General features: G+C 41.0%; 1 protein-coding gene across 1 annotated transcript in view; it reads right to left on the reverse strand.

Moving 5' to 3' along the window:
- Window positions 1-6,456: 6,456 nt before the first annotated feature.
- The window catches only part of LOC125285169 (ectonucleotide pyrophosphatase/phosphodiesterase family member 2), a 29,063-nt gene continuing 10,796 nt past the window's right edge, over window positions 6,457-24,723 (reverse strand). Inside the window, exons 20-26 of the mRNA XM_048229463.1 lie at window positions 23,868-23,913; window positions 23,626-23,765; window positions 21,608-21,743; window positions 20,985-21,062; window positions 18,827-18,959; window positions 18,249-18,402; window positions 6,457-7,434 (exon numbers count right to left, since the gene is read on the reverse strand). Of these exons, the coding sequence (XP_048085420.1) occupies window positions 7,264-7,434; window positions 18,249-18,402; window positions 18,827-18,959; window positions 20,985-21,062; window positions 21,608-21,743; window positions 23,626-23,765; window positions 23,868-23,913 (858 nt within the window). The 3' untranslated portion in view covers window positions 6,457-7,263. The remainder of the gene's footprint in view (window positions 7,435-18,248; window positions 18,403-18,826; window positions 18,960-20,984; window positions 21,063-21,607; window positions 21,744-23,625; window positions 23,766-23,867; window positions 23,914-24,723) is intronic.

The raw sequence follows: 24,723 nt of genomic DNA on the forward strand, positions 1-24,723 counted from the left end.
CCAAAACAGGAAAAAGAGAGAGACATTAAAATGAGGGGAAACAACTGCTAATCAACTTCTTTCCAACGAAAAGGTGAGCACAAACGCCAAAAAACACTTAAATCCCATGGTGTTTGCTTGAATATCTCCGCAATCATTAGTGCTAAAACGAACTGAGACAACCCATTGAAATAGTGGAAAATACATAGCCTAGACATGTAATCTGATGCATCTCGTGATCCAGCTCCATCTCCATCACTTTCAGAAAGACTGCATGGCGCTTAGCTTGATTCATGTCCTGTTGTAGGCTAGCCTACATGCTGATCATTATCACTAGGCTAGTGGTTTAGGGGCACGATTTTTTTCTCCCTTTCTGTTTCGTTAGTCTTAACTTTTTTTTTTTACTCAAGTAACGGATGGGATTTTTGATGTAGCTGGCACAATACTTCACCAAAATGTAATCAAGTAAAATTTAAAATACCGATTTTATAAACTACTTAAAAAATACAAAAAAACACAGAAAAACCACTCAATACAGTAACGGAGTAAATGTATTTCGCTACTTTCCACCTCTGTCAGGCAGTAAATGCCCTGCTAACAAACAAACCAGATTTTGTTCAAATCTTCACACCTATGGCTACTGAAAAATGTCAGGTTAATTTAGCAAATGTTATTTTGAAGTGTTGAAAACATCGTTGTTTTAGAATTTCTGAACAAACGTGGTGTGATAATTGGGGTGTTCTTAATTTGCCAATAGCAGTTGTCTTCATGAGCTCTCTTAATGAAGTTTAGTTCTAAACGCTAGCCATTTCTCATGAGAAACGCCTTGCTAGCATGCTAAGTTGATTCAAAACGTAAAGATTAAACTGTGTATGGTTGACGCCGATATTCCTACTGTATTGATAAAACAATTAGGATAATTGGACTCATAACCTTACGGACTGAGAAAGCCATGGTCTTTATCTAAAATCTTTTAGTTGTGATTTAGCAAGAGGACTTAGGTTGCAGTGTGTGGAATTTGAACGAATGTGCCGTTATTGAGGTGCAAAATGGCATCCATATAATTCCAAGGTATGATTGACATTTTAAATTCTATTGTGATAAATGTACTAGGCCTGAAGCAATAGAGAAAAATTAAGTTGCCAAATCATAATATTTTTAGCTTAACAGTATTAATTAGGTCTCTGGAGAAATAATTTAAATTAACATTTAATGTGATAAACTTATTCAGCTGTTAAACATGGCCAATAGATGCATATTGATAATAATTTTGCCCTCTTTTTTTTTTTGCAGTTGGAAAACTGAAAATGCAGAGCAATGAACTGGACATGTAAGTTGTGCTTGTTTGGATGTGAAGTCAGAGGTCAGTTGCTCAAACACTACTGATTGAAACATGGAGGTTACACCAGAATACGACCGAAAAAAAACTGCAGAGGGTGGTGAAAACTGGCCAACGCATCACCGGTTCCTCACTCCCCTCCATCAAGGCCATCCAGGGCAAGTGATGCTAGCGTGAAGGCGCCAGCATCATCAAAGACTGTTCTCACCTCAACCACAGACTGTTCACCCCACTCCCCCCTCTGGGAGGCGTTACAGGTCTCTCTGCACCCAAACCAGCAGGTTCAGAGGAAACTTCTTTCCCATTTTGTCACCCTACTGAACTCTAGCTCTGCATCCCGGTGACAACCAACCAACTAAGCCCCCCGCCCAATGCCTCCTTGCCTGTGCCTGTTGAGGTGTCCACCATGACCATGGAAACCTTGACGGGGACACCCAACCCCCCGGGACAATTGCACTACCCTATTCCACCCATAGTGTTCTATTTATTTACAAATGTACATATTGTAATTACACTTATACATGGCATTTTCTACTGCTCTTCATACTATTCATCCTGCACATACACGTATTCTTACTACTGTTATAATGTTACTGTTTCTGCACTACAGTACTGTTACCACACTGCACATAGCTGTATACTGTACATATATGTCTATATGGTTCATACCGAATATCCATATTTATTCTGCTAATACACTGCACATATTTATACCTAATTTATATTACTCTAAACCACCTTCTGTAAACCAACTGTATACTACTGTTTACACCGCATATTTCTTATACTGTCTATGCACCACCTGTCTTTGTATATCAGATTGCATTTTTCTGATTTTTTTGCACTTCTAGTTAGATGCAAACTGCATTTTGTTGTCTTTGTACTTGTACTCTGCAAAATGACAATAAAGTTATCTAATCTAATAGTGCCAACTATTTGTGTATATTCTGCACGTAAACTTTACTATCAACATAAAAGTACCCTTTACAACTTAAAGTAAGGGTAACTCATTTAACAGTAGTAAATACAACTTTGTTTCAAGTAAGCTTTACTTGAGGGCATGAAGTAAACTTTACTAGTTGGAAGTAAGTAACCAGAACTTTAAAGTCTTAAGTAAGGATAACTTCTTCTAAGTAAGCATTACTTGGAAGAGAAAAGTTTTGTTTACTTAACTTATTTAAGGCAACGAGCTTCCACCCTTTTTTCAAGTAACCATTACATATTATTTTTTTACAGTGTACGATACATTTTATAATCAGTTTTTTTTCTCTCTCTGACAAACACGTTTGTTTTACCGGGGGGTTGCTACCAAAGATTCTGGAGCGCTACGTGCATTCTTAGAAACATAAGCTTCTAGTCTATACCAGGCAAAGCGTGAGCCATCTGCATTCGGTAGGCTATATTTACCAGACCCATGGCTACACTGTACATGCAACTGTGTGATGTGCCTTTCTCTGTCTGTTATCTGCAGCGTTAGGGCCTCCTCTCCGATGAGATTGCTATCCGCGGATCAGCGAAGTTACAGGCTATGCCCATGCTTCTGTCACACGTCTGATCATTTGCGGCACAAATGAATGGTAGACTATTAATGAACCGGTGGCCAGAAAAAACGTAACATTTTCCAGATTAGGAAATATTCCTTAATTGTGTGTGATTAAATAAAGATGCATAGCCTACAATTGGGGGGTAGTAACGTGAGCGCTCATTCAATGTCTATGCGTCTGCGCAAGTGAAACTGAACTTAATCATAAAGACACCTTTCTCAGCAACTTTTCTGTTCAATCAGCATAATTGGCATTACGATCCACCCGACGTTTCCCTTGTCTACCCTGTTAAACTTCAGGCTCTCGTGTTTTGCTGAATGATATTACTCAGCAGATCACCCTAGTAGATAACCAGAATTACAGTCTCTAGAATTGTAGGTCAGAATGTAAACTGGGCCACAGATGGTAAGCACAATTGCATTAACTTAAAACTATCTAGTCGAGTATAACCTAAAACTATAGCTTAAAGGAACCGTATGTAAGAAAAATATTTCAATTAATCATAAAATGGCCCTGATATGTCACTAGACATTAAGAAATCATGTTCATTTCAAATACTTATATCACTGAAAACAGTAGTCCGGCCAGGATATTGTCATTTAAAAAGTTGCAGCCCTCAACTGATGTTGATGTTGTGTTTTGTCATGTCATGTTGTGTTTTGGCCTGATGCGCCACCCTCCACCTATCTACTAATCACGAAGTCAGTAGTGTTTCACATCAGGGTTGGCAACCTCGAGTCAGGGGGGAGGGGATACACCGCTCTGCAGTATTTTGAAAGTGATTGCAGTACCAGTTTTGGCCACAATCTTACATATGGTTCCTTTAATTAAAATGCCACAGCCCATACTGATTTTTCCTTTTAGAATATAGATATTAAGAGAATAAATCATTATGCAAATACTTTTACTTTTAATACTTAAAGTACATTTAAAAGCAGGTAGGCTACTTTTTACTTTTACTTAAGTAGGGTTGTCATTGTGGTACTTTTACTTTTACTAAAGTAAATATTTCTCTGTGTATTTGTACTTTTACTTAAGTACTGAGTTTCAGTACTTCCTCCACCACTGGCGAAAGGGGTTTTGCTTCGACCTGAAGGGACTTATTTTCTGATAATTACCGGCAGACAATACATTATCCCTCTTATTATACGGCTACTTGCCAAAACAAGAAAAGAAACTTAACACAATGGGTCTTTTAAAATGATTTTGCTACCGTTTCGTGTCTTCCAAAATAAAATAAATCGCCAGCGGTGATTATATACTTTGCTGGTGATTATGTAAGGGATAACGTCCGCGGAGGTGTCCTGTTATACGGAAATAATGGATGAGGGCCTCCACCCGAGTAACACTTTACTTGACGGGTGAGTTCATAACACATTCATAGCAGCTGTCATAAACTGCACATAAAGCATTCATGACTGTTTCATGAGACATGACTCAACATTCATACCAAACCTTTCATGAATGTGGAAGACATAGCGACGACAACTTGTCAAAATAAAAGTCCAACAATCGCAAAGCAGCATTGCCGTTTTTCTCTCCAGCCTTTGTAAATATTTCATGAATATCTTATGAAGTCTACATCGAATGTCACTTTACTATACAAGTTGTGAAGTATTCGTAATCACTGAGTTTAACTCTGGTAGGTAAATAGCCTACATTCAGCTGACCCGTATTTGTGTAACCTGGAACGGTTGGACATTCCAAAGATGAGAAATCATCTGCAAATGATAGACCTACACCATAAAACAAATACATTTTTATGAAACAAAAATTATTTGCATGACCATGTTCTGTCTTTTTGGCACTGGAGTAGCCCATTGACTCAGATGTGACGTGATCAGGTAAGAGTTTTGTATCAAAAACGGCAATGCTGCTTTGCGTCGTTGTCGTCGTTCTGTTTTCCACATTCATGAAAGGTTTGGTATGAATGTTGAGTCATGTCTCATGAAACAGTCATGAATTATTTATGTGCAGTTTATGACAGCTGCTATTAATATATTATGAACTCACCCGTCAAGTAAAGTGTTACCATTAATTCTGTAGCCTATAACTGGACACACCTCGAAGGCTGTTATCCCGCGTATCACCCGGTTGCCACTGTAAAGCAAAGGAAACACGTGGTTACGTTTAAAAAGAAGCTCACTAGTTCAGTTATAACAGAGATAGCATCCAGTTAGCTTGTTTACAGTTGATTCCATTGTTGCAAAGCCTGCCTCCAGGCTCAACCGTCGTCCTACTATCGTTGTTATAGTTATCATTCATAAGCATTGATATGGAACGGCGATTAAACTTTTTTTTTTACCAGATCTACTTCATAGGTGTAGGCCTATATCACTTTTTAAACGACACCCTTTTCAACCTAGACCATGGTAGAAATAGATTTAACAGACCTCCGAACGTTGGGAAGGCACATTCATGTCAATGAAACTTTCAGCATTCTGAAGAGCCGTGTAATAAATCCTAATAAATCATGTACAGTAATATCAACTAAAGCAGCCAGGCAGCTACTGTGCTATACTCTGGGGGCATTATCATGGGGGCTCACAAACACGCTCCCAGCGTGTAACGCTGTAGCTGCCTGGCTGTAGCAACTCAAGCTAAGTAAAAGTAAAACCTTGTGTCCTTGGTGATCTATGTGAAAAAACGTCTGATTTCTCCTTTAAAGGAGAATTCCGGTGTGATATTGACCTAAAGTGTATTGAAACATGATACCGAGTGTGAACGTATGTCTCATAGCCCATCTCGGCTTGTCCCCTGCACTCCAAAATCTGGCGCTAGTTAGCCGATGCTACCAACAGCTTTTTCAATAGTGGTGCTTCGGCATCGGGCTAGCCATGCAAATAAATCACTGTTTTACACCCATTTACGAGGCTCAATGTATCTCCACACTTCATTGGTAGACTTCCGTGGGCCCTGACATTTAAAACGAGATATTGAGAACTTTGAAAAAGCACTGGTAGTTTACTTACAAGACGATTTATACAGGCAGTATCTTCACGAAGTTTAGCGATTCCAAAAATAATTCAGTGAAAATGCATGGATTCCAGTTTCTTCCGTTTCTGAATTATTTTTGGAATCTGATCCCTTATCATACCTGTTCATTCTTACTCGTTGCTCGACCTATCGTGACTAAATTCAAGATGGCTGCAAACGCTAAACTTCGTGAAGATACTGTCTGTATAAATCGTCTTGTAAGTAAACTACCAGTGCTTTTTCAAAGTTCTCAATGTCTCGTTTTAAATGTCAGGGCCCTCGGAAGTCTACCAATGAAGTGTGGAGATACATTGAGCCTCGTAAATGGGTGTAAAACAGTGATTTATTTGCATGGCTAGCCCGATGCCGAAGCACCACTATTGAAATAGCTGTTGGTAGCATCGGCTAACTAGCGCCAGATTTTGGAATGCAGGGGACAAGCCGAGATGGGCTATGAGACATACGTTCACACTCGGTATCATGTTTCAATACACTTTAGGTCAATATCACACCGGAATTCTCCTTTAAATCCTAAAGGAAGCTCATAATGTTGTGCAGTGTAATTGATCTTAATGGTCATAGTCTGACAGAATGCAATAAAAGATTTATAAGCACATGTTTGACATTACGTGAATTTATTCAGATAAAAACCATGCCACATGTTAATGGATACAGTATCTTAAATAGGGGAACTACACAGATCAAATCCTCGGTAGCCTATGTGGTTTATTATTATTGGAAGATTTTTTATGTTGGGAGGGTTAAGGTTTTATGAGATTCTTATGTGTTGCCATGAGACAAAAGTCCATTCCTCAAGTCCATTTCCTCACTTACATGTATCATGGGAGGTGACAGTTAAAGTAAAAAGTTTAAGTTCTGAACAGGAACACAACAGCAAGTCAGAATGTAAGTGTAGTGGTATGGTATATGGGGTCCCCTTCACTGTTCATAGACCAGTGTTGCTAAAATGTCCTGCAACCAATCCTATTACTATCTCAATTCCCAACACACGCATAAACACACAGACATAAGCACACACGCACACACACACACACACACACACACACACACACACACACACACACACACACACACACACACACATACATGGTCCTAATTCACAATTGTTCACATACAAAATACAAGACCAATGTGAGATAAATGTTATTTCAGACACATACAGGAAATGCTATGGGAACTAGTGTTAAAGTGTGGCACAGTATTGTTATATTCTCTTTTTAATGAATAATAAATATGACAAATTGTATAAAAATATACACCTAGGCATCAGAGATGTATCAGGACTAGAGAGAGAGAGAAAGAGAGAGGAGGGAGAGAAAGAGAAAGCAAGAACGAGAGAGTAGGAGGTCGGGGTGTCGGAGGGGACGCGGCAGGTTTTTTTGTTTGTTTTTCTTATGGCTCTCTTCAGATCTCGCCCTCAAACGTGTGCAGGTAAGTCTTTAGGGTTAGGATGTCCGTGTACTCCTGCGCGGTGGCGCGGTAAAAGTCCAGGCCCGTGAGGATCTCGACATCGCGCACGCGTGCTGTGTGCATCTTCAGCACCTCCTCCACCCAGCGAGACTCCTCCTCGACACTCTGTAAAACACAGGGGTCACCAGTCATGTGAGTGATGTCAGAGGTCACATGTGCCGAGTGAAACACAGCCAAACCTCCACCTCCCAGCAATATAACATCACTATCCCAGTGGCAGGGCTCCGCCCCAGAACCTCACTGCCTACGTCCTCATGCATCCTTATTCCCTTGACACACCCATTCCAGCCAACTGCTTAATCATCTTCTGGGTATCCCCAGGGGCTGAAGTTCATTCTGTCAGGAACGTGCCATAATACCATCTCTTGAACTTACCTTGGCTTTTGAGAGACTCATTGAGCACCTGCACTTTCATAATCCATGATGGCATTCTGAAAGTAAACTTGATAACCAAATTTCATTTGCCAACATAATGATATTTGTGTTGAAAAAGTGAATGCACATCGAATCTACGTAGGAGCTTTGTGAGGTGCTGGTCACAGGATATGTGATATAAAAAACAGAGGGAGAGCGCGTACTCTGGTTGCACAGATGCCACATTGGTTTAATAAGAGATGTTTCAGCCTGTGGCCTTTCTCAAGTTTTACACCCCAAAAGTGAAAGAATACACTTAATATGGTGACCCAGGGGCATAATGATATACCATGGCAAAATGAGTTGTGTGTTAATGATATGCCTATGCAACAATTGCAAAAAGAAAGGCAGAATTAAAAAGAAAGAAAGGTAAAAATTTAAAAAGAAAGCGAGGAAGAAATGTTTCTATAAAACAACCATTAACTCCCTCTGTTCCCTGTGTACCCTTGAATTTCCCCTGGGGATCAATAAAGTATCTATCTATCTATCTATCTATCTGTATCTGTCATGGGACGGCATGGAAATTATAACTGGCCTGAAGAAGAGCAGCAGCTCTGTGGAGGGGGACCTGGACAGGGCGAACCAGTTGAACCACTTCTACAACAGGTTTGACTGCCCTGCTCCAGCTCCAATGGGAGTGGTCTGTCCACCACCCCCTGCAGACTCAGGCACTGCACTTGTTTGCGTGCCCTATCCCCACCTCCCAGCCTCCCAGTCTCTCCAGCTCTGCATCCTGGTGACACCCAACGACCTAAACCATCACCACCTCACACCCAACGACCTAAACCATCACCACCTCACACCCAACGACCTAAACCATCACCACCTCACACCCAACGACCTAAACCATCACCACCTCACGCTTTGCCCCCGCCTGACGCCTCCTTGCCTGTGCCTGCTGAGGCGTCCACGACTCTGGCAGCCTTGACAGGGACATCAAGGAGGTAGTCATCCCCAAGCCCCCACCCCCACACCCCCTCAATACCAGTGCAACACTCACCTCCACCATCACAGGCTATCGTACCCCCACCATCACTGGATATTGCACCCCTCCCCCACACGGCAATCACGAACAATGAGGCGACAGCGACCTCAGTCAACAGCCATCAGACACACAGATCAAACTGTAACGGGTCTGACGATACTGCATAGACCTATCGCTCTAACATCACATGTGATGAAGACAATGGAGCGACTCGTCTTAGGTATGCTCAGACCCCAGGTACGCCATGCACTAGACCCGTTACAGTTTGCATACCAGGAGAAAGTGGGCGTGGACGATGCCATCACTTATCTTCTACACAGGACACATTCTCACCTGGACAAGGGGAAAAGTGCTGTGAGAATCATGTTCTTTGATTTCTCAAGTGCTTTTAACACCATCCAACCCCTCAGACTGGGAGACAAGCTCTTGCAGATGGGTGTGGACGCTCACCTGGTAACCTGGATCACAGATTACCTGACGGAGCGACCACAGTTCGTCAGACTGAAGAACTGTCTCTCTGACACTGTGATCAGCAGCACCGGAGTGCCACAGGGAACTGTGCTCTCTCCAGTCCTGTTCACCTTGTACACATCTGACTTCTGCTACAACACTGAGTCATGCCACATGCAGAGGTTTTCTGACGATACTGCAATTGTGGGGTGTGTCAGGAACAGGCAGGAGGATGAGTATAGAAGCCTGGTGGAGGACTTTGTGCAATGGTGCAAACTCAATCATCTCCAACTGAACACTTCAAAGACCAAGGAGATGGTGGTGGATTTCCGCAGGTCTAAGCCCACTCTGCTACCAGTCTCCATTGATGGGGTCAATATCGAGGTGGTAAGCACCTATAAGTACCTGGGTCTCCACCTGGACAATAAACTGGACTGGTCAGCCAACACTGACGCACTCTACAAAAAAAGGGCAGAGCAGGCTGTACTTCCTGAGGAGGCCACGCTCCTTCAATGTGTGCAGCAAGCTCCTCAGGATGTTCTACCAGTCTGTTGTTGCCAGCGTCCTCTTCTATGCAGTGGTATGTTGGGGAGGAAGCACAAAGAAGAAGGATGCGGGGCGACTTGACAGGCTGGTAAGGAAAGCTGGCTCTGTAGTGGGAGCTGAACTGGAGTGCATCACTTCAATATCTGACAAAAGGACCCTGAACAAACTGATCAACATCTTGGACAATGAGTGTCATCCACTCCACAGCACTATTGTTAAGCAGAAGAGCCTGATCAGCTGGAGACTTCGCTCACTGCCTTGCACAACAGACAGACTGAGGAGGTCATTCATCCCCAGGGCCATTGAACTGTTCAATGCATCACTTAAGGGAAGAGGAGAAATAGACTTCTCCGCATAGTCTGTCTGCCTTTTCACCACCTCCATGTCTTGAACTGTCTGTCCACTAGCCACTTTACCATTGTCTTCTGCCTCACTGTTTGCGTGATGCACAACCCCTCCCTCCATGCCACAGCCAAACTGTGACTACACTTATACCTTTCTTAATATAGTTATTTATACATAGATATATTATAGACTTTATTCTTGCACTGTTGTACTGTTTGACTTACTCATTTGCACCATCACCATGACACTCATTCACAAAGAGCACCTTACCTTACCTTATGCACAGAGGACCACAGGCTCAGTCCCTGCTTCAGTCATTGCAAGCGCACCTGATTGATTAATCACCCACTATGTGGATACTGTTTTTTAGAATTGATTTAGATTAAGTTTTATTTAGTATAATTTGTATTTTAGTATATTCTTTATCTTCTACAGTCCTTATTGCTTAGTTGTGTTTTTTATATGATATACTTTTAATTACTTTTTCTGCTGTTAGTGAATGTGTGTGTGTCTGTATGCTACTGTGACCTTGAATTTCCCCTAGGGATCAATAAAGTATCTATCTATCTAGAGATATCTAATCTATCTCTATCTATCAGCTGTCTCCCATCAAAAGGTCAAAGGGAGACTGTTGATAAGAGCCACTCCTCGGTGACACAATTGACTGCCTGCACATACAGTATACATTACCCAGTAGCAAGCTAACTTTCAGGTAAACACAACACACAACTGTGTCCAATCAGAACTTCACACAACTGCTGTCTATTTATTGACTTTACACAACTGCTGTGTACGTGTACAGTTGTCATCATCAGAGATAATCACTAGATAAAGTTTTCTAGCTACATCAGACTTTGCAACCCAGAAGTTTGTGTCGCATAAGTTGAGCTGACATATTATGGGTATAGTGTATGCTGCTATTTGTTTTGTGTTGCCGTATTGCATAAGAAGAGTATTGAATATGCTGCATACTCTCCACATGGTCTAGTTAGTATATAAGTATAGTTCAATAAGTATGTAAGGACATAACACATATATAGTATATTGTAAGATTATTGATCTTTTGCCCTACAAAATCTGTTTGAGTGAAACAAATTATTAACTGGAAGTTGAAACTACATTGGTGCCAGGCTCTCACAAGGAGGCTGAGTGATGTAAATTTGCCAAATGGTGTTCGGATGTTAATAAGGTTTCTATGTTGACACCAGACTCTCACCTGAAAGCTGGAGAGCCAATCGGCGACTAATTCAATTATAGAATGGGCCACAGAAAGAGGTCCGTCATGATTCAATTAACAATCAACATTTACAACCCCAAATCAGAAAAAGATAATATACAAAACAGAATGTGACAAGTCTCGTAAACTCATATTTAGCTGCAAAAAGGACATAGACAACATTATCCTTTAACCGACGTTCCCAGAACGTTCCCTAAAGGTATAGTTTTGTGCAACTTCCAGGGAACCTTTTGGGAATGTTCCCTGATGGTTATATTAAGGATACATTTTTTATCCTTTAACTGACGTTCCCAGAATGTTCCCTAAAGGTATAGTTTTATGCAACTGTCAGGGAACATTCCTAAAATGTTAGCCTATATAAGGATAATTTTTTTATCCTTTAACTGACGTTCCAAGAACATTCTCTAAAGGTATAGTTTAGCAACTGTCACGGAACCTCTTAGGAACGTTCCCTGAATATTGGTTGAAACAGTTTAGCTTTCTCTTGCTGATGTTTTGAATAATAACATAACGGGATATGCCCATTGAAAATGGTTTAGTTAGGCTAGTTTATTGTGATGAATAACATAACGGGATATGCCCATTGAAAATGGTTTAGTTAGGCTAGTTTATTGTGATCAGAATTGATTGTCCCTTGCATGTGCAACATACCCATGCTGTAGGCACTAATGCACCAGAACATAGTCATAGATGCTGGGGTTTGAACTGAGCACTATAACAAGTTGGGTAGTTGGATAGTTTAATAGTCCCTATAGCCCAGAGGAGTCCATGATTTCAAAAACAAAATGGCAAATGTTGATTGATCTCACCATGTTTCTCCACGTTACCTCAGTCCATTTTAAACAAGCTCAGGCCCAGATGAGACTGTGGTATTTCTGTATCACCTCTAAATACAATTCTTCTTTTGCATGGTAAGGTTTACACTAGCATCACTAGCATTTGTGAATTGAGTATCAACCTGTGCTCATCGCCAATGGTTATCAGAGGTTTACCTGAGCCCATACAATGATTTTCATTACAGAAATAGATCTGGTTTTAATGCAGTGCCATCTGAGGTCCAAAAGACCACAGCCATCCAATATTGTTTTTCAACTCTCTGAATATTTATGATATTAAATAATATGATTTACTGTAGATGATGAACTCCCCAAATACTTTGCAATTTCATGTTAAGAAGCATTATAATTATACTGTTTCATAATTTTTCTACACAGTATGAATACCTCTACATCTTTACTTCTACTGTAGTAGTGTGTGTATAAACTGTCTTCTAAATAAACTTTCAGCACACCACACATATAATGTTGCCAATACCTCGTTTTAAATGTTAAGAACCTAATTACACTGTTGACAAAGTATGGAGCTCTTGTTAGCCTCGTAGATGGGTTAAAAGAAGCGATTTATGTGCAGTAGAACCGATGCCCGGTTTGCTAGCGTTATTAGCGTTATGGAAGAATCGGTAAAAAATGGAATCTTCGGAATGCTTCGGGTCTGGATAGGGTCACCCCTCGTCCATGACTCTATCTTGTGGTCATACTTAACATACAGTATGTAAAACCCATTTAACACCGGATTTCCCCTTTAACTATACCCTTATAGCCGACCTGCACCAATCACATCGGTGTATCTGGTGTAGGCGGGCCAGAGGCGAGCTAAACAGATGACGACAGTGCTGCAACATCACAGTCTGGAATCAGTCACTAAACATTGGTCGTAGTGTTATCCAATTGCGAGCAGTGATATTTTCAAATGCATGCTTGGTGCCGCCCCTCAAGTTTGGCCATTTTCATTACTCAATGCCAGACCCTTAAAGGAGAATTCCGGTGTGATATTGACCTAAAGTGTATTGAAACATGATACCGAGTGTGAACGTATGTCTCATAGCCCATCTCGGCTTGTCCCCTGCACTCCAAAATCTGGCTTAGTTAGCCGATGCTACCAACAGCTTTTTCAATAGTGGTGCTTCGCATCGGCTAGCCATGCAAATAAATCACTGTTTTACACCCATTTACGAGGCTCAATGTATCTCCACACTTCATTGGTAGACTTCCGAGGGCCCTGACATTTAAAACGAGACATTGAGAACTTTGAAAAAGCACTGGTAGTTTACTTACAAGACGATTTATACAGACAGTATCTTCAATGGGTTTAGCGTTTGCAGCCATCTTGAATTTAGTCACGATAAGTCGAGCGACGAGTAAGAATGAACAGGTATGATAAGGGATCAGATTCCAAAAATAATTCAGTGGAAATGCATGGATTGGAAACTGGAAACTGGAATCCATGCATTTCCACTGAATTATTTTTGGAATCTCCTTTAGGAATTCTCCTTTAATCTTTTTTATTTGGGTCTGGACTTCCAGGCTAAACCAACTCTCATTTAAAGCCTGACCTGACTAAAGCCTATTCGTGGTGGTTACTGTTTCAAATTAGCACCACACATGTTAAAACTTCAAAGACCTTTAGCATTAAAAATCAGTTACTCCGAGGGCTTGGGTGCTTTCCAACATGTGTTTATGCTTAAGCCAGTTCTATCGAGTTGCGACCTGCTGAGGCTCATGTAAACATAAACAGCCATCTTAAGTTCTTATGTAACAGTTTTTTTCCATCAACTGAAACCCCAATGAAATGGCAATTTAGTGAGAAATATTTTAAACTGTTTATAGGCATAAGAGGACGTTAATAATAGTGAGATCAACATTTGCTAGACAGGGTCTGCACTCTGCACACAGGGTCTGGTCACACATGTGTGCACCATAATTGTATTTGCCATTTTGTTAAGTGGAAATCATATGTTTACTCAAGTTTTCCTAGGGCCATACTTGGGAGAACCCTAATGACATGACAGACAGTAATAGACAGAGGGGGGGGAACACATGCGAAAATGTATACAGTTTATGTGTGTGTATGTGTGTGTGTTTGTGTGCCTGTCTGTCTGTGTATGTGTGTGGGTGGGTGGGGTGGGGGTGCTGGTACTATCAATGAGGATTCCAGTGAGGTGTTTATTTTGGAGGTAGACTGCATCTTAAATTCTAGCAAGGAGGAGGCCTTTGAGACCAAGGTTATTAAAAAAAACACTCCAAAACAATATCTCAGAGCAAGGCTGTAGGTGTAGTCTACTTGTTTTCATTTTTGGCAGCCTAGGAGACAATGCTATAGCATAGCGCTGTCATGGACTTTTCATGTGTCACGCCGTACAACCCCTCTTCTCTCCCCCTCCCTCCCTCTCTCTCTCAACTCTCTCCTACCTCTTCTCTCTGTCTTGCCATTCAACTCCCTCTTCTCCCCCCTCTCTCTCAACTCTCCCTCTCTTGCCTTTTCTCTCTTTAGTATAACACTATATAGTACCATTGATATACCATCATGACTTATAGTAATACTAATGTAACACCCATCAACGTAATAACTTCCCACCAACGTAATAAACCACCGACATAATTTTTTTTTTTTTTTTTTCATGAACTCTCATGGCTTTTAAGGACCCGTGGGAACCCAACTGACCGTTCATTTGCACTGATCGTTCATTTGGTTTATTTGGTTCATTTGCACAATGCTTGCCATGTTATACCTTTTAGCAACATTCAGACACACAAACATGATGCTGCATCTTAACACATGGAGGTAAAAGGTCAAGTGTTCCTGCTGTCCATAAAAGATAACAGGACTGTCCCATGCTTCAGTTGATTGCCGAGAGTCAGCCAGTCATCTTGAGCGATGCTTGCCTTAAATGGAAATACCTATGCCGAAGTTTTCTTGTGTGCCCAGTAAATATTCAGTTGAGCACTTGTGATGTGATTTTTCGTCCAGGTTGACAGAAAAAAATAACGATTGATTTAATAGTTAGGAGCATGTTCTTATCCACACAGCAACGTTCATGTCAGTTGACAAAAGACTATCAGGATCTAGTCTTTCGGGCCCCTTATGTCAACTTCAAGGCAGTGCTGCCTGGAAGGCGCTAGTGTTAATCATGGGTTATGGTAAGGGTTATGTTTAGGGTTAAGGTTAGGGTTTGGTGCCTTGAAGCCGACGGTGGCATCACTGCCTTTTAGTCAACGGTGTGGGCCCAAAAGACCATCAATTGACTATCAGGAGAATGTTCTTAACCACACATGGTAATGTCAGTTGATGAAAGACTATCAGGCCTATTTCCTTATTATTTCTACTATTTCACGATTATGCTTTTTGGGGGTGTCTTGTAATGTGTAGCCTATAGTGTCGCCTGCATCTGTACAGAGACCTGTCTCACTAGCTTTGCTTGGCTCCCAGTAAAGGTGATTATTAATAAGTAAAGGTAGAAAGTAAAGGGCGGGGGGTACAAAGCTTTATGGTCATGAGATTGGTTTAGATGGTGACAAGTGTTGACAACTATACCCTTACAATTGATAAAACAGATATCATTTCACTAAATCAGTGATTTATTACATTGATGTAAAGTTATTACATTATGTTTTTAACCTTCCAGCAACGTAATAACTTCCTGCAAACGTAATACTTATTGGGTTATTACATTGGTGGGAAATTATTACCTTGGTGGGAAGTTATTGCGTTGGTGGGTTTAAAATGTGCAGATTTTTATTGCGTTGGTGGTTTATTATGTTGGTGGGAAGTTATTACATTGGTGGGTGTTACATACTAACCCACTATATCTCTTTTCTTCCCCCTTACCTCACTTACTGCACCTATGACTGCCCTACCATTGCCTGTTGCTGTCCCCTTGCCTGGATTCCTGGCCCACGCAGCCTAGCGACCCACTACTTGCCCTATGACAACTCCTAATTCCTATCGACAATTAATTCCCTACACTGGACTATTTGAACTTTCTGACATTAAATAGAATTCATGCATTATCATACTGGATATGTAACCATCCTACCTCTTTGTAACATATACCTCAGGTGGCTTTAAACATCATGTTCTATTCTCTACACCTAACTAACCTATTCATTTATCATGTATACAGACCTTACTGCCCTGTAACTGACCCTACTGTAGGCAGATGGGTCAGGCCCTTGAGTCATGGATCTGCTCGAGGTTTCTTCCTATATGTATCTCTAATTCTGAGGAGTTTTTCCTCGCCCCTGTTACTCATGGGTTCTCGCTGAATGTTTAACACTATGTAAAGCGCCATGAGACATGTGTAATGTTTTGGCGCTCTATAAGTGAAATTAAACTGAAATTAAATTGAGACACACACAGGTTGGTCATAAGAAAACTGCAACAGCTTGTGATGGCCAAAAATAGGGCTAAAAAAGTCCTGTGCCATCTCTCTGCTATTTTTAGCAGCCGCCACATAATGGAGACGTTATTACTTATACCCATAAGAACTGACTATGCTTATTGAGTGATATTGTGAAGACTGGCTGTATGCCACTGGTCCATGACTTTGTGTATGTATCTTTAATCTTTCAGTAAGGGTCACGTTGTCCAGATAGTTTATTAGCATTTGCATAATGTTTCGTTTGACAGTATGGCTCTGTTCTGGGAGCCCCCTGCCCATCCATGTGCAGCAAGATAAACCCCTAAAACAACCATACTGGCAAACTGACAGCCAACAGGAGGTGCAATTGTAGGATTAACTCCAAGCTTTAGGCATAAGGGGAGAGCAGCAGAACATCTCCAATTAACCATGCCAGGTAACCTCCAGCCATGGAGGGATTAGTTTGGCTAGCAATATGGCTATACATAGCAGAGTTCATAGGGCAACACAGCTGTTCTGGGAGCAGCAAGATAAACCTCCAAAACCACCATACCAGCAAACCTCCAGCCATGGAGGGATTGCTAAACAATTATTTTATTATTATTTTTTTATTAAATGTAAAAATGTATGCGCACATGAAAGTTTCATGTGAAAAGGTTTTGTGTGCGCACACGAAACTTTCATGTGCTCACGTGAAACTTTCATGTGCGCACATGAAAGTTTCAAGTGAGCACATGAAAGTTTCAGGTGAGCACATGAAAGTTTCCTGTGAGCACATGAAACTAAACTTTAGATTTTTTTTTGCTCATGTCCCCTTAGGGGCTCCGTAAAGTACAAATGCAATAAAGGCAACAAGACCATCAGTTATGCCACAACTTCAAATGAATGAGCTAGCACACGCAAAGCACTCATGGCTTTTTGAGCATTAAGGATAGCTTGAGCTTCTGGATGGAGGTAGCTCATAGGCAACTGATACCCATCAACATTATGAGTGAGTGCTGACATTGTATGACCTTTGTAAAATTCACCGTTATTTGACACATAAGGAGAAAGCCACCAACGCTATGTTTAAGGTAGGGCGGATTCATGTACCTTGAAGTTCATTACTGTCAGTAGTTTACCAAAGGCTACAATCAACAAAATAGGCGAAAACCTGTTTCGTTGTTACACTGTAACTTGAAGAGAACTGTATCTTTACGAAAAAACTCAAATGATAATTCTAATAACTTTAAATTGAGGTAGTTCAAATTAAATTGCGACCACCTTGAACGTATAGAAGCTTCAAAGTTTCTGACATTTGTTAAACACTTTCTAAACTTTTTAAAGACTTTCTAAACAAACAAAACAATTTACACCCAGAGCTGCTCCATCAGCCCCAAAGTCAACAAGTTAGTCAAACAGTTTAAACGTAAATTTAAACCCAAATGAAAATGAGATCTACCAAAAAAGTATGGAAGTAATTGCTTACAGCCTGATGAAACGCTCTTTACAAAGTATAGTCAGAAATGTGCTATCTAACCATGTTTACTTGCAGAAAATCCAATGCCTTCCAAATGTAGCCTAATCCATCAGCGGCCGAATAAACCCACAGCAGACGAGACTTCTCACAGGTAAAAGCAAGGCTTTGATCATCCTTTGCAAAAAGGTTTGCAAAGAAAGTGGCAAGAGTATGCAGGCTAAGGCAACTTAAATTAGGTGCTCTGAATGATCTCCACCAATATAAGAACAAGTGATCAAGGACTCACATTACAGCTCTCGTCGTTGTCTGGCCGGTGGGGCAGAATGAAGGAGAAGACCTTGAGTGGCCCCTCGCAGGCGTCTGCCGTCTGATTGACCTCGGCGCAGCTGGTGATAATGGCAAAATAGTGGGTTGGGACTGGCACCGCATCCCCTGCATGCCTGCTCCAAAAACACAGGCAAAAGACACTGACTCCCACTCTCACACCCTTCCCTTCCAGATATGAAATATGACTGTCTGCTGGACAGCATAAATGCTTTAGGATGATTTTAAAACCTCTCTCATTTTGGTCTTAAAAGCATAATTCAACCATTTACTATTGAGGATCTGTATCAGTCTTTGACTGATGGTAACGGCAGCATTCAGAACGTAATCCTGTTCAACGTCATTTTGAAATATCATTGTACTTTCTATCTCACATGAATTATTTATTACCATGAAGTGACTATGAAGTGTGAGAGTTTTAGACTAAATCTACAGTAATCTACATCAACTACACTCTGAACACTGGTGACACGACACATGACTGATATTTTCTGGTCAATCCCGCCATGATATGGAAACGGTGAAATCTTTGCTGCTCACTCTCTGATCTTCTCCACGGTGTCTCGGAGTCCATCATAGTCATGGTCAAAAATGGGTCCAGCAACGACATTCGCTCCATTCAAGTCCTCTGTGTAGCGCCTCAGCAAGGTGTCTTGGAAGTAGCTCCAGATTTCTGAAGGAGAGAGGAACAATAGGGTAAAGACTGCACAGGGTACATTATCTACCTCTGTGGGCATGAGTCTCATACAAATACATTCCTTGTTTGTGAAGAGATACAGGCCATGGGTATTAAGGGTGTTGTTACTCTATGGCTGCTTTGATAGGGACAACAAGGAGGTGGCTATCAAGGCAGTGGTCTCTGCAGATCACCAGCCCCTCACACTCTCCACCACCGATGTGTATGTGGCACTGAGCAGGACTAATGCACGTAATGCTGCTGGTCCTGATGGTATCCCCAGACGCGTAATCAGGGCCTGTGTTGTACAGCTGACTAAGGTTTGGACTGACATATTTAATCTGTCACTAGCCCAGGCGACTGTCACTAACCCAGTTGCACTCACGCCATCATTATGAAGCGTTTCGAGAGGCTGATCCTGGCCCATCTCAAGACCTGCTTACCACCCTCACTGGACCCCTTCCAATTCGCCTACATCAGAACAGGAGCACAGAGGATGCCATCTCTATGGCACTTCACTCTGCCCTGTCCCACCTTGACAATAGCAACACCTATGTGAGAATGCTGTTCATTGACTTTAGTACAGCATTCAACACCATCATCCCCTCCAAACTGATGACCAACTGGGTGAACTGGGCATCAATACCTCCCTCTGTAACTGGATTCTGGACTTCCTAACCAATAGTCTGTTAGGTTAGATAATCACACCTCCTCAACCATCACTGTGAACACCGCCGTACCACAGGGATGTGTACTGAGCCCTCTCCTCTACTCCCTCTTCACCTACGACTGTACACCTGTACATGGCTCTAAAACCATTGTCAAGTTTGCAGACGACACTATGGTGATTGGTCTCATCAGCAACAGCGATGAAACGGCCTACAGGGAGGAGGTCCAGCACCTAACATCGTGGTGCACCGACAACAACCTCGCTCTCAACACCAAAAAGACCAAAGAGCTCATTGTGGACTTCAGGAAGTCTAAAGCTGGCACACACACCCCCATTCTCATCAACGGGACTGAGGTGGAGCATGTCACCAACTTAAAGTTCCTGGGTGTCCACATTTCTGAGGACCTCTCAACACCTCTACCCTGATCAAGAAGGCTCACCAGCGTCTTTTCTTTCTGAGGAGACTAAAGAAGGTCCACCTGTCTCTCCAGATCCTGGTGAACTTCTACCGCTGCACCATCGCGAGCATCCTCACCAACTGTGTCACAGTTTGGTATGGCAACTGCTCTGTCCACGACCGAAAACTGAACTGAAAACTGCCCAATGCATCACCGGTTCCTCACTCCCCTCCGTCGAGGCCATCCAGGGCAAGCGATGCTTGCGAAAGGAGCACAGCATCATCAAAGACTATTCTCACCCCAACCACAGACTGTTCTCCCCACTACCCTCTGGGAGGCGTTACAGGTCTGGGATATTACGAACAAAAAGTGTTTCACTTTTACAACATGGCTGTAGGCTAAACGTTTATCATGGGCTACACATGGCCTGTGTGGGATCATAAAATACCGAGGCTAACGAAAGGTGGTAAAGTATCACCATTATTTTACTGCTTACTACTTGTCTACTTGTCATGTCACTACTTGTTATTAGGTCTTGTGTCTATCCGGAAAAGGTGCTCCAGTGGTCACTGCACATAAAGCAATCTATTGCTTGAGGCCTGGGAATTGCACTTGAAGTTACTCGGTTAGGCTGAGAGGGCTTACATTGTAGCATTTGTGTCTGTTTTGTGGCTGTCATACTTTTAAATGGCTTCGCAAGAAGTGTAAAGCACATAACCAACATTGCTGTCATCTTCTTTAAGAACCTCTCCAAATACGTCCCATAGACCTACTTTCTGGAGGAGTGCTCAATTTCGGACAGTTTACGCACTACTGATACACACACACACACACACACACTTTCCCCGCCCACCTCATAATGACACTTACATCAGTCTGTGAGAACCTCAGACATCACAATATGGACACCAGGAAAAACCCAGACATGACAGTTACTAAAGCATGGATACTCACTCTTGAAGGCTTTGTACATTGGGGCGGTGTTGGTGATCAAAGATGCGTCATACTTGGCTTCTGGCGTGGTGGCAAATTCTGGGATTGCAGGCACAAACATCAGATTACCAAATCAGATTACTAAAACTGTAGTCATAACAGTCTAGGACACAATGACTAAATGTAAATGTATGTAAATGTATGTACACATGTATGTAAATGTATGTAAAAGTAAAGAATGTCTCTGCCAAAAACCTTCACAGTCACACATCCAAGTATTGTTTGGCAAAATTACAGATCTAAGAATGTAGTCAGCTTAGTTATTACGGGTACAGTGGATTCTCTCCCTCATTTCACTGTACAGTATATTATCAGTTTTTCTTTTATTGCTTTTATTCTACTTAAACCGCTTTAATTTGTTTTCAGTCTTAGGTGAGGTAAAAAAAAAAAAAAAAATGGGTGTGAGAGTGAGAGAGACAAAGCTCACAAAAAAAAGCTTTGACACCATTAGACAATCAGATGTTCATTCTTTGACACCTTTAGATGATCAGTCTACAAACACTCCCACCCCCTAGGGCACACACGCATATGCATGAAGACATGAAAGACAATTATTTATGATGACAAATCCCACCCAGACTGACCTGGCGGGTAGAGGAAGCCATTGGAGAGCTCAGACTCTTGAGAATAGGTTGAGCATGCCTGGCTGTTGGCCTGTGGGATGCGGACATCTGCCCTCACACAGTCGCTGACAGGCAGCGGAAGTGGCGTACTATCTGTCTGAAAGGGAGCATGAATCGCAAGCCATTAGTGCCGTGCAGATGGAAAGAGACTCAGACGGGCGTCTTTTTTTATTATGCGGTCGAAGCTCCATGACGAAATGTTCAAATTTGGTCAATGACAAATAACCACTCATCAACTAATGATTAATTAAACATTTTATAGTGTAACTCACTGACACCGAGCAACTCAATAGTATTACTCACTGACGCCAACCCTCAGCATGACCTCATCAACGGACAGCAATGCATGAGTTAAAAACACATCTATGCAATTCTCTGAAAGCCCAAAATGATGTCAGGAATATTATGATGTTACCCAGCCATGCCTCAGCTTTTTTGGCTCTTGGCTCAATCTGAGTCTGTGGAGGCGGCAGATGGAAACTGACAATGAGAGCTGTAAGCGTGCAGACCAATAGAGCCAGGGAAATGAGTTTAGGTAGAACAGAGAGAGAGAGAGAGACAGGGATAGAGATGGTGCTCAGATGCTCCTAAGGAGAATGGAAATTCTGATGTAGTTCTTCAGTTGTTGTAAATGTTTTTAGGAAGGGAAGTGCTTTGATAAACAAACTCTGGACTGCAAGGAAATACAGTTTCACAGAGCGATTTTTACATGTAATAAGCACAAGTCTCAATTGCACATAATACTTACAATAGGAGTGCAGTCTGAAGGGTAAAAAATGATTTCCTTTTTATACATATTAAATATTAAATATTTCCTGTTTTAAAATGTATTTAAAATATATGTAAGTTGTAAGTGATTTCTATATAGGAAAACATTACTCAAACTCAGTATCCATACAACATTATACTGTAAAACACATTCATAAAGGGTTACAAAGTAGTCATAATATTTTATATAAATCTATAACCATTCAAGAGTAGTTATGACTTCACTCGTAAAGTTTTACCATACTTTACTATAAACTCCTGTAGCTTGAACTACCAATGCATTATATAGCCTCTTTTACATCTTGACAATGGCAATGGGAAAAGTAGCTGTAATATGCACTGACACTTCAAATTGTAAGGGCTTCTATAATAACATCATAACACTCTAGGAGTGCAGTTTATGTATTACTATGTCTAATCCTATAGACTTATGTCAGTCATTATGAGGCGTTGTAATGTTATATAGGTGCTGGATTCAAAGAATTACTTTGCAAATACATGTATAATTTCAAGTCCATTTGGAAACTTAAGATAACATTTGTAGACAAAACAATGAAATGTTTTTGCTGGCGGTTTGCGGCCGCTTATGCCGTTTCAAGGGAAGGCCATAAATATCCATTTGACTAATCCTTTACCAGCAGAGAACACATCCACAGCAGAAATAACAAAACTACAACCACAGGAATTGTTCATCTTATCAGTGGACTTTAAAATACTATTTTAAACAACAGATCCAGTTCTCTGCTCGGTAGTGAGTACTACTACTCCATCTGCAGGTTGAAAGACACCGAAGAGACTTAATCGTGACTGGAACAGGCAGACAGCTGCTTCTCTTTGTTTTTTTGTTTAACCGATAAGGGTGACCAAGGTGGCCTATCTGAGTCATTTATCAGCCATGTTTGTGTATTTAAATCTAGTTTATTCATAGGCTGTTGATTTGGCTTTCAAATGTGGACCTTTGTGCTGGACCAAATGAACTTCCACCTGATCAAGCAGGTGTGCTGGGCTATCACAGGTTCTCTTGTCAACCTAAAACCCAACATATTACCCAAAATATTACATAATGTGGGCAACAACAAAAAACAAATGCTTTTGACAAGTTCAGAGTTTTCTCACTTGAACTGTACTTGATGGGCTTTACAGTTTAGTCTTGTATGATTACTGGAGGTTATGATGATTAGTTAAGGTGTAAAAGTTATGAAGAAGCTTACCTGTTTAGGAATAGTGAATGATGTCCACAAAGGCATAGCTAGCTCCTCACTGTATCCACTAACAAAGTCACCATGGTATAGGAGAAAATATTTGGTTTCGAACATAGCAGCAGGGCGACCATAAGGTAGATGTATGCTGTCTGAGGAGAGGGCAAAGTCACTCAGAAAACACATTAATTACACACGTACATTTAAGTCACACTACAGCGGAAGTCAGTAAAGATAGTTAGATTGAAACTCACCATCAACTGCTGGACTGAATCTCTGGCTATTTTCCTCCACTTTGTTCTAGAAAACATTATAATGTCATGCAACATACATCTGTGTAAAACAAATTCTAATTAAAGAGCTTATGATTCTTTGTGCAGTATATACTGTATCTAATCAGATTGCTACATACATTACCATTACTTTCTTATACAACCCCAAAGTGTAAAATGGGAATAAAAACAGAATGATCTGCAAATCTCGTAAACTCATATTTAGTTACCAAAAGGACACAGACAACATATCAAATGTTAAAAAAGACAAAGTTGACTACCAGTATTTCATGGAAAATGTATGTTAAATTTAAATTTGATACCACATTTCAAAAAAAGTTGGGACGGGGATAACAAAAGCACAGTGGTAAACATTCCCTTTCCCAACTTTTTTTGAAACATGTTGCTGACATGAAATTCAAAATTATCATATAATTTTACATGAAATAGTCAACATTTTCATTTTAAATGTTGTCTATGTCCTTTTTGCTGCTAAATGGGTTTACAAGACTTGTATATTATCACATTCTGTATTTATTTGGGGTTGTACTGAACTTTGATACATAGGCCTAACTGTCATGTTTTTGAGATCTCCCAGGCATGCATATTTGAAAATATGTTTAAATCAGTGGATATGGCAACCATTAAAAAAAACAAACGTTAAATTGTTTTATCAATGTATTTAAAAAACATGGCTTGGACTAAAGTGGATTGAAGCACACATTTAAAAACAAGCAGTCCCTCATAAAGAGATTTATAATAAGAACACCTCCATCACCACCTACAGGTTGGTTGAGAGCCTTGCAGCTGAAATATGTGTGTGTGTGTGTGTGTGTGT

Source organism: Alosa alosa, chromosome 20 (genome assembly GCF_017589495.1).
Source record: "Alosa alosa isolate M-15738 ecotype Scorff River chromosome 20, AALO_Geno_1.1, whole genome shotgun sequence".
NCBI classification, from domain to species: Eukaryota; Metazoa; Chordata; class Actinopteri; order Clupeiformes; family Clupeidae; genus Alosa; species Alosa alosa.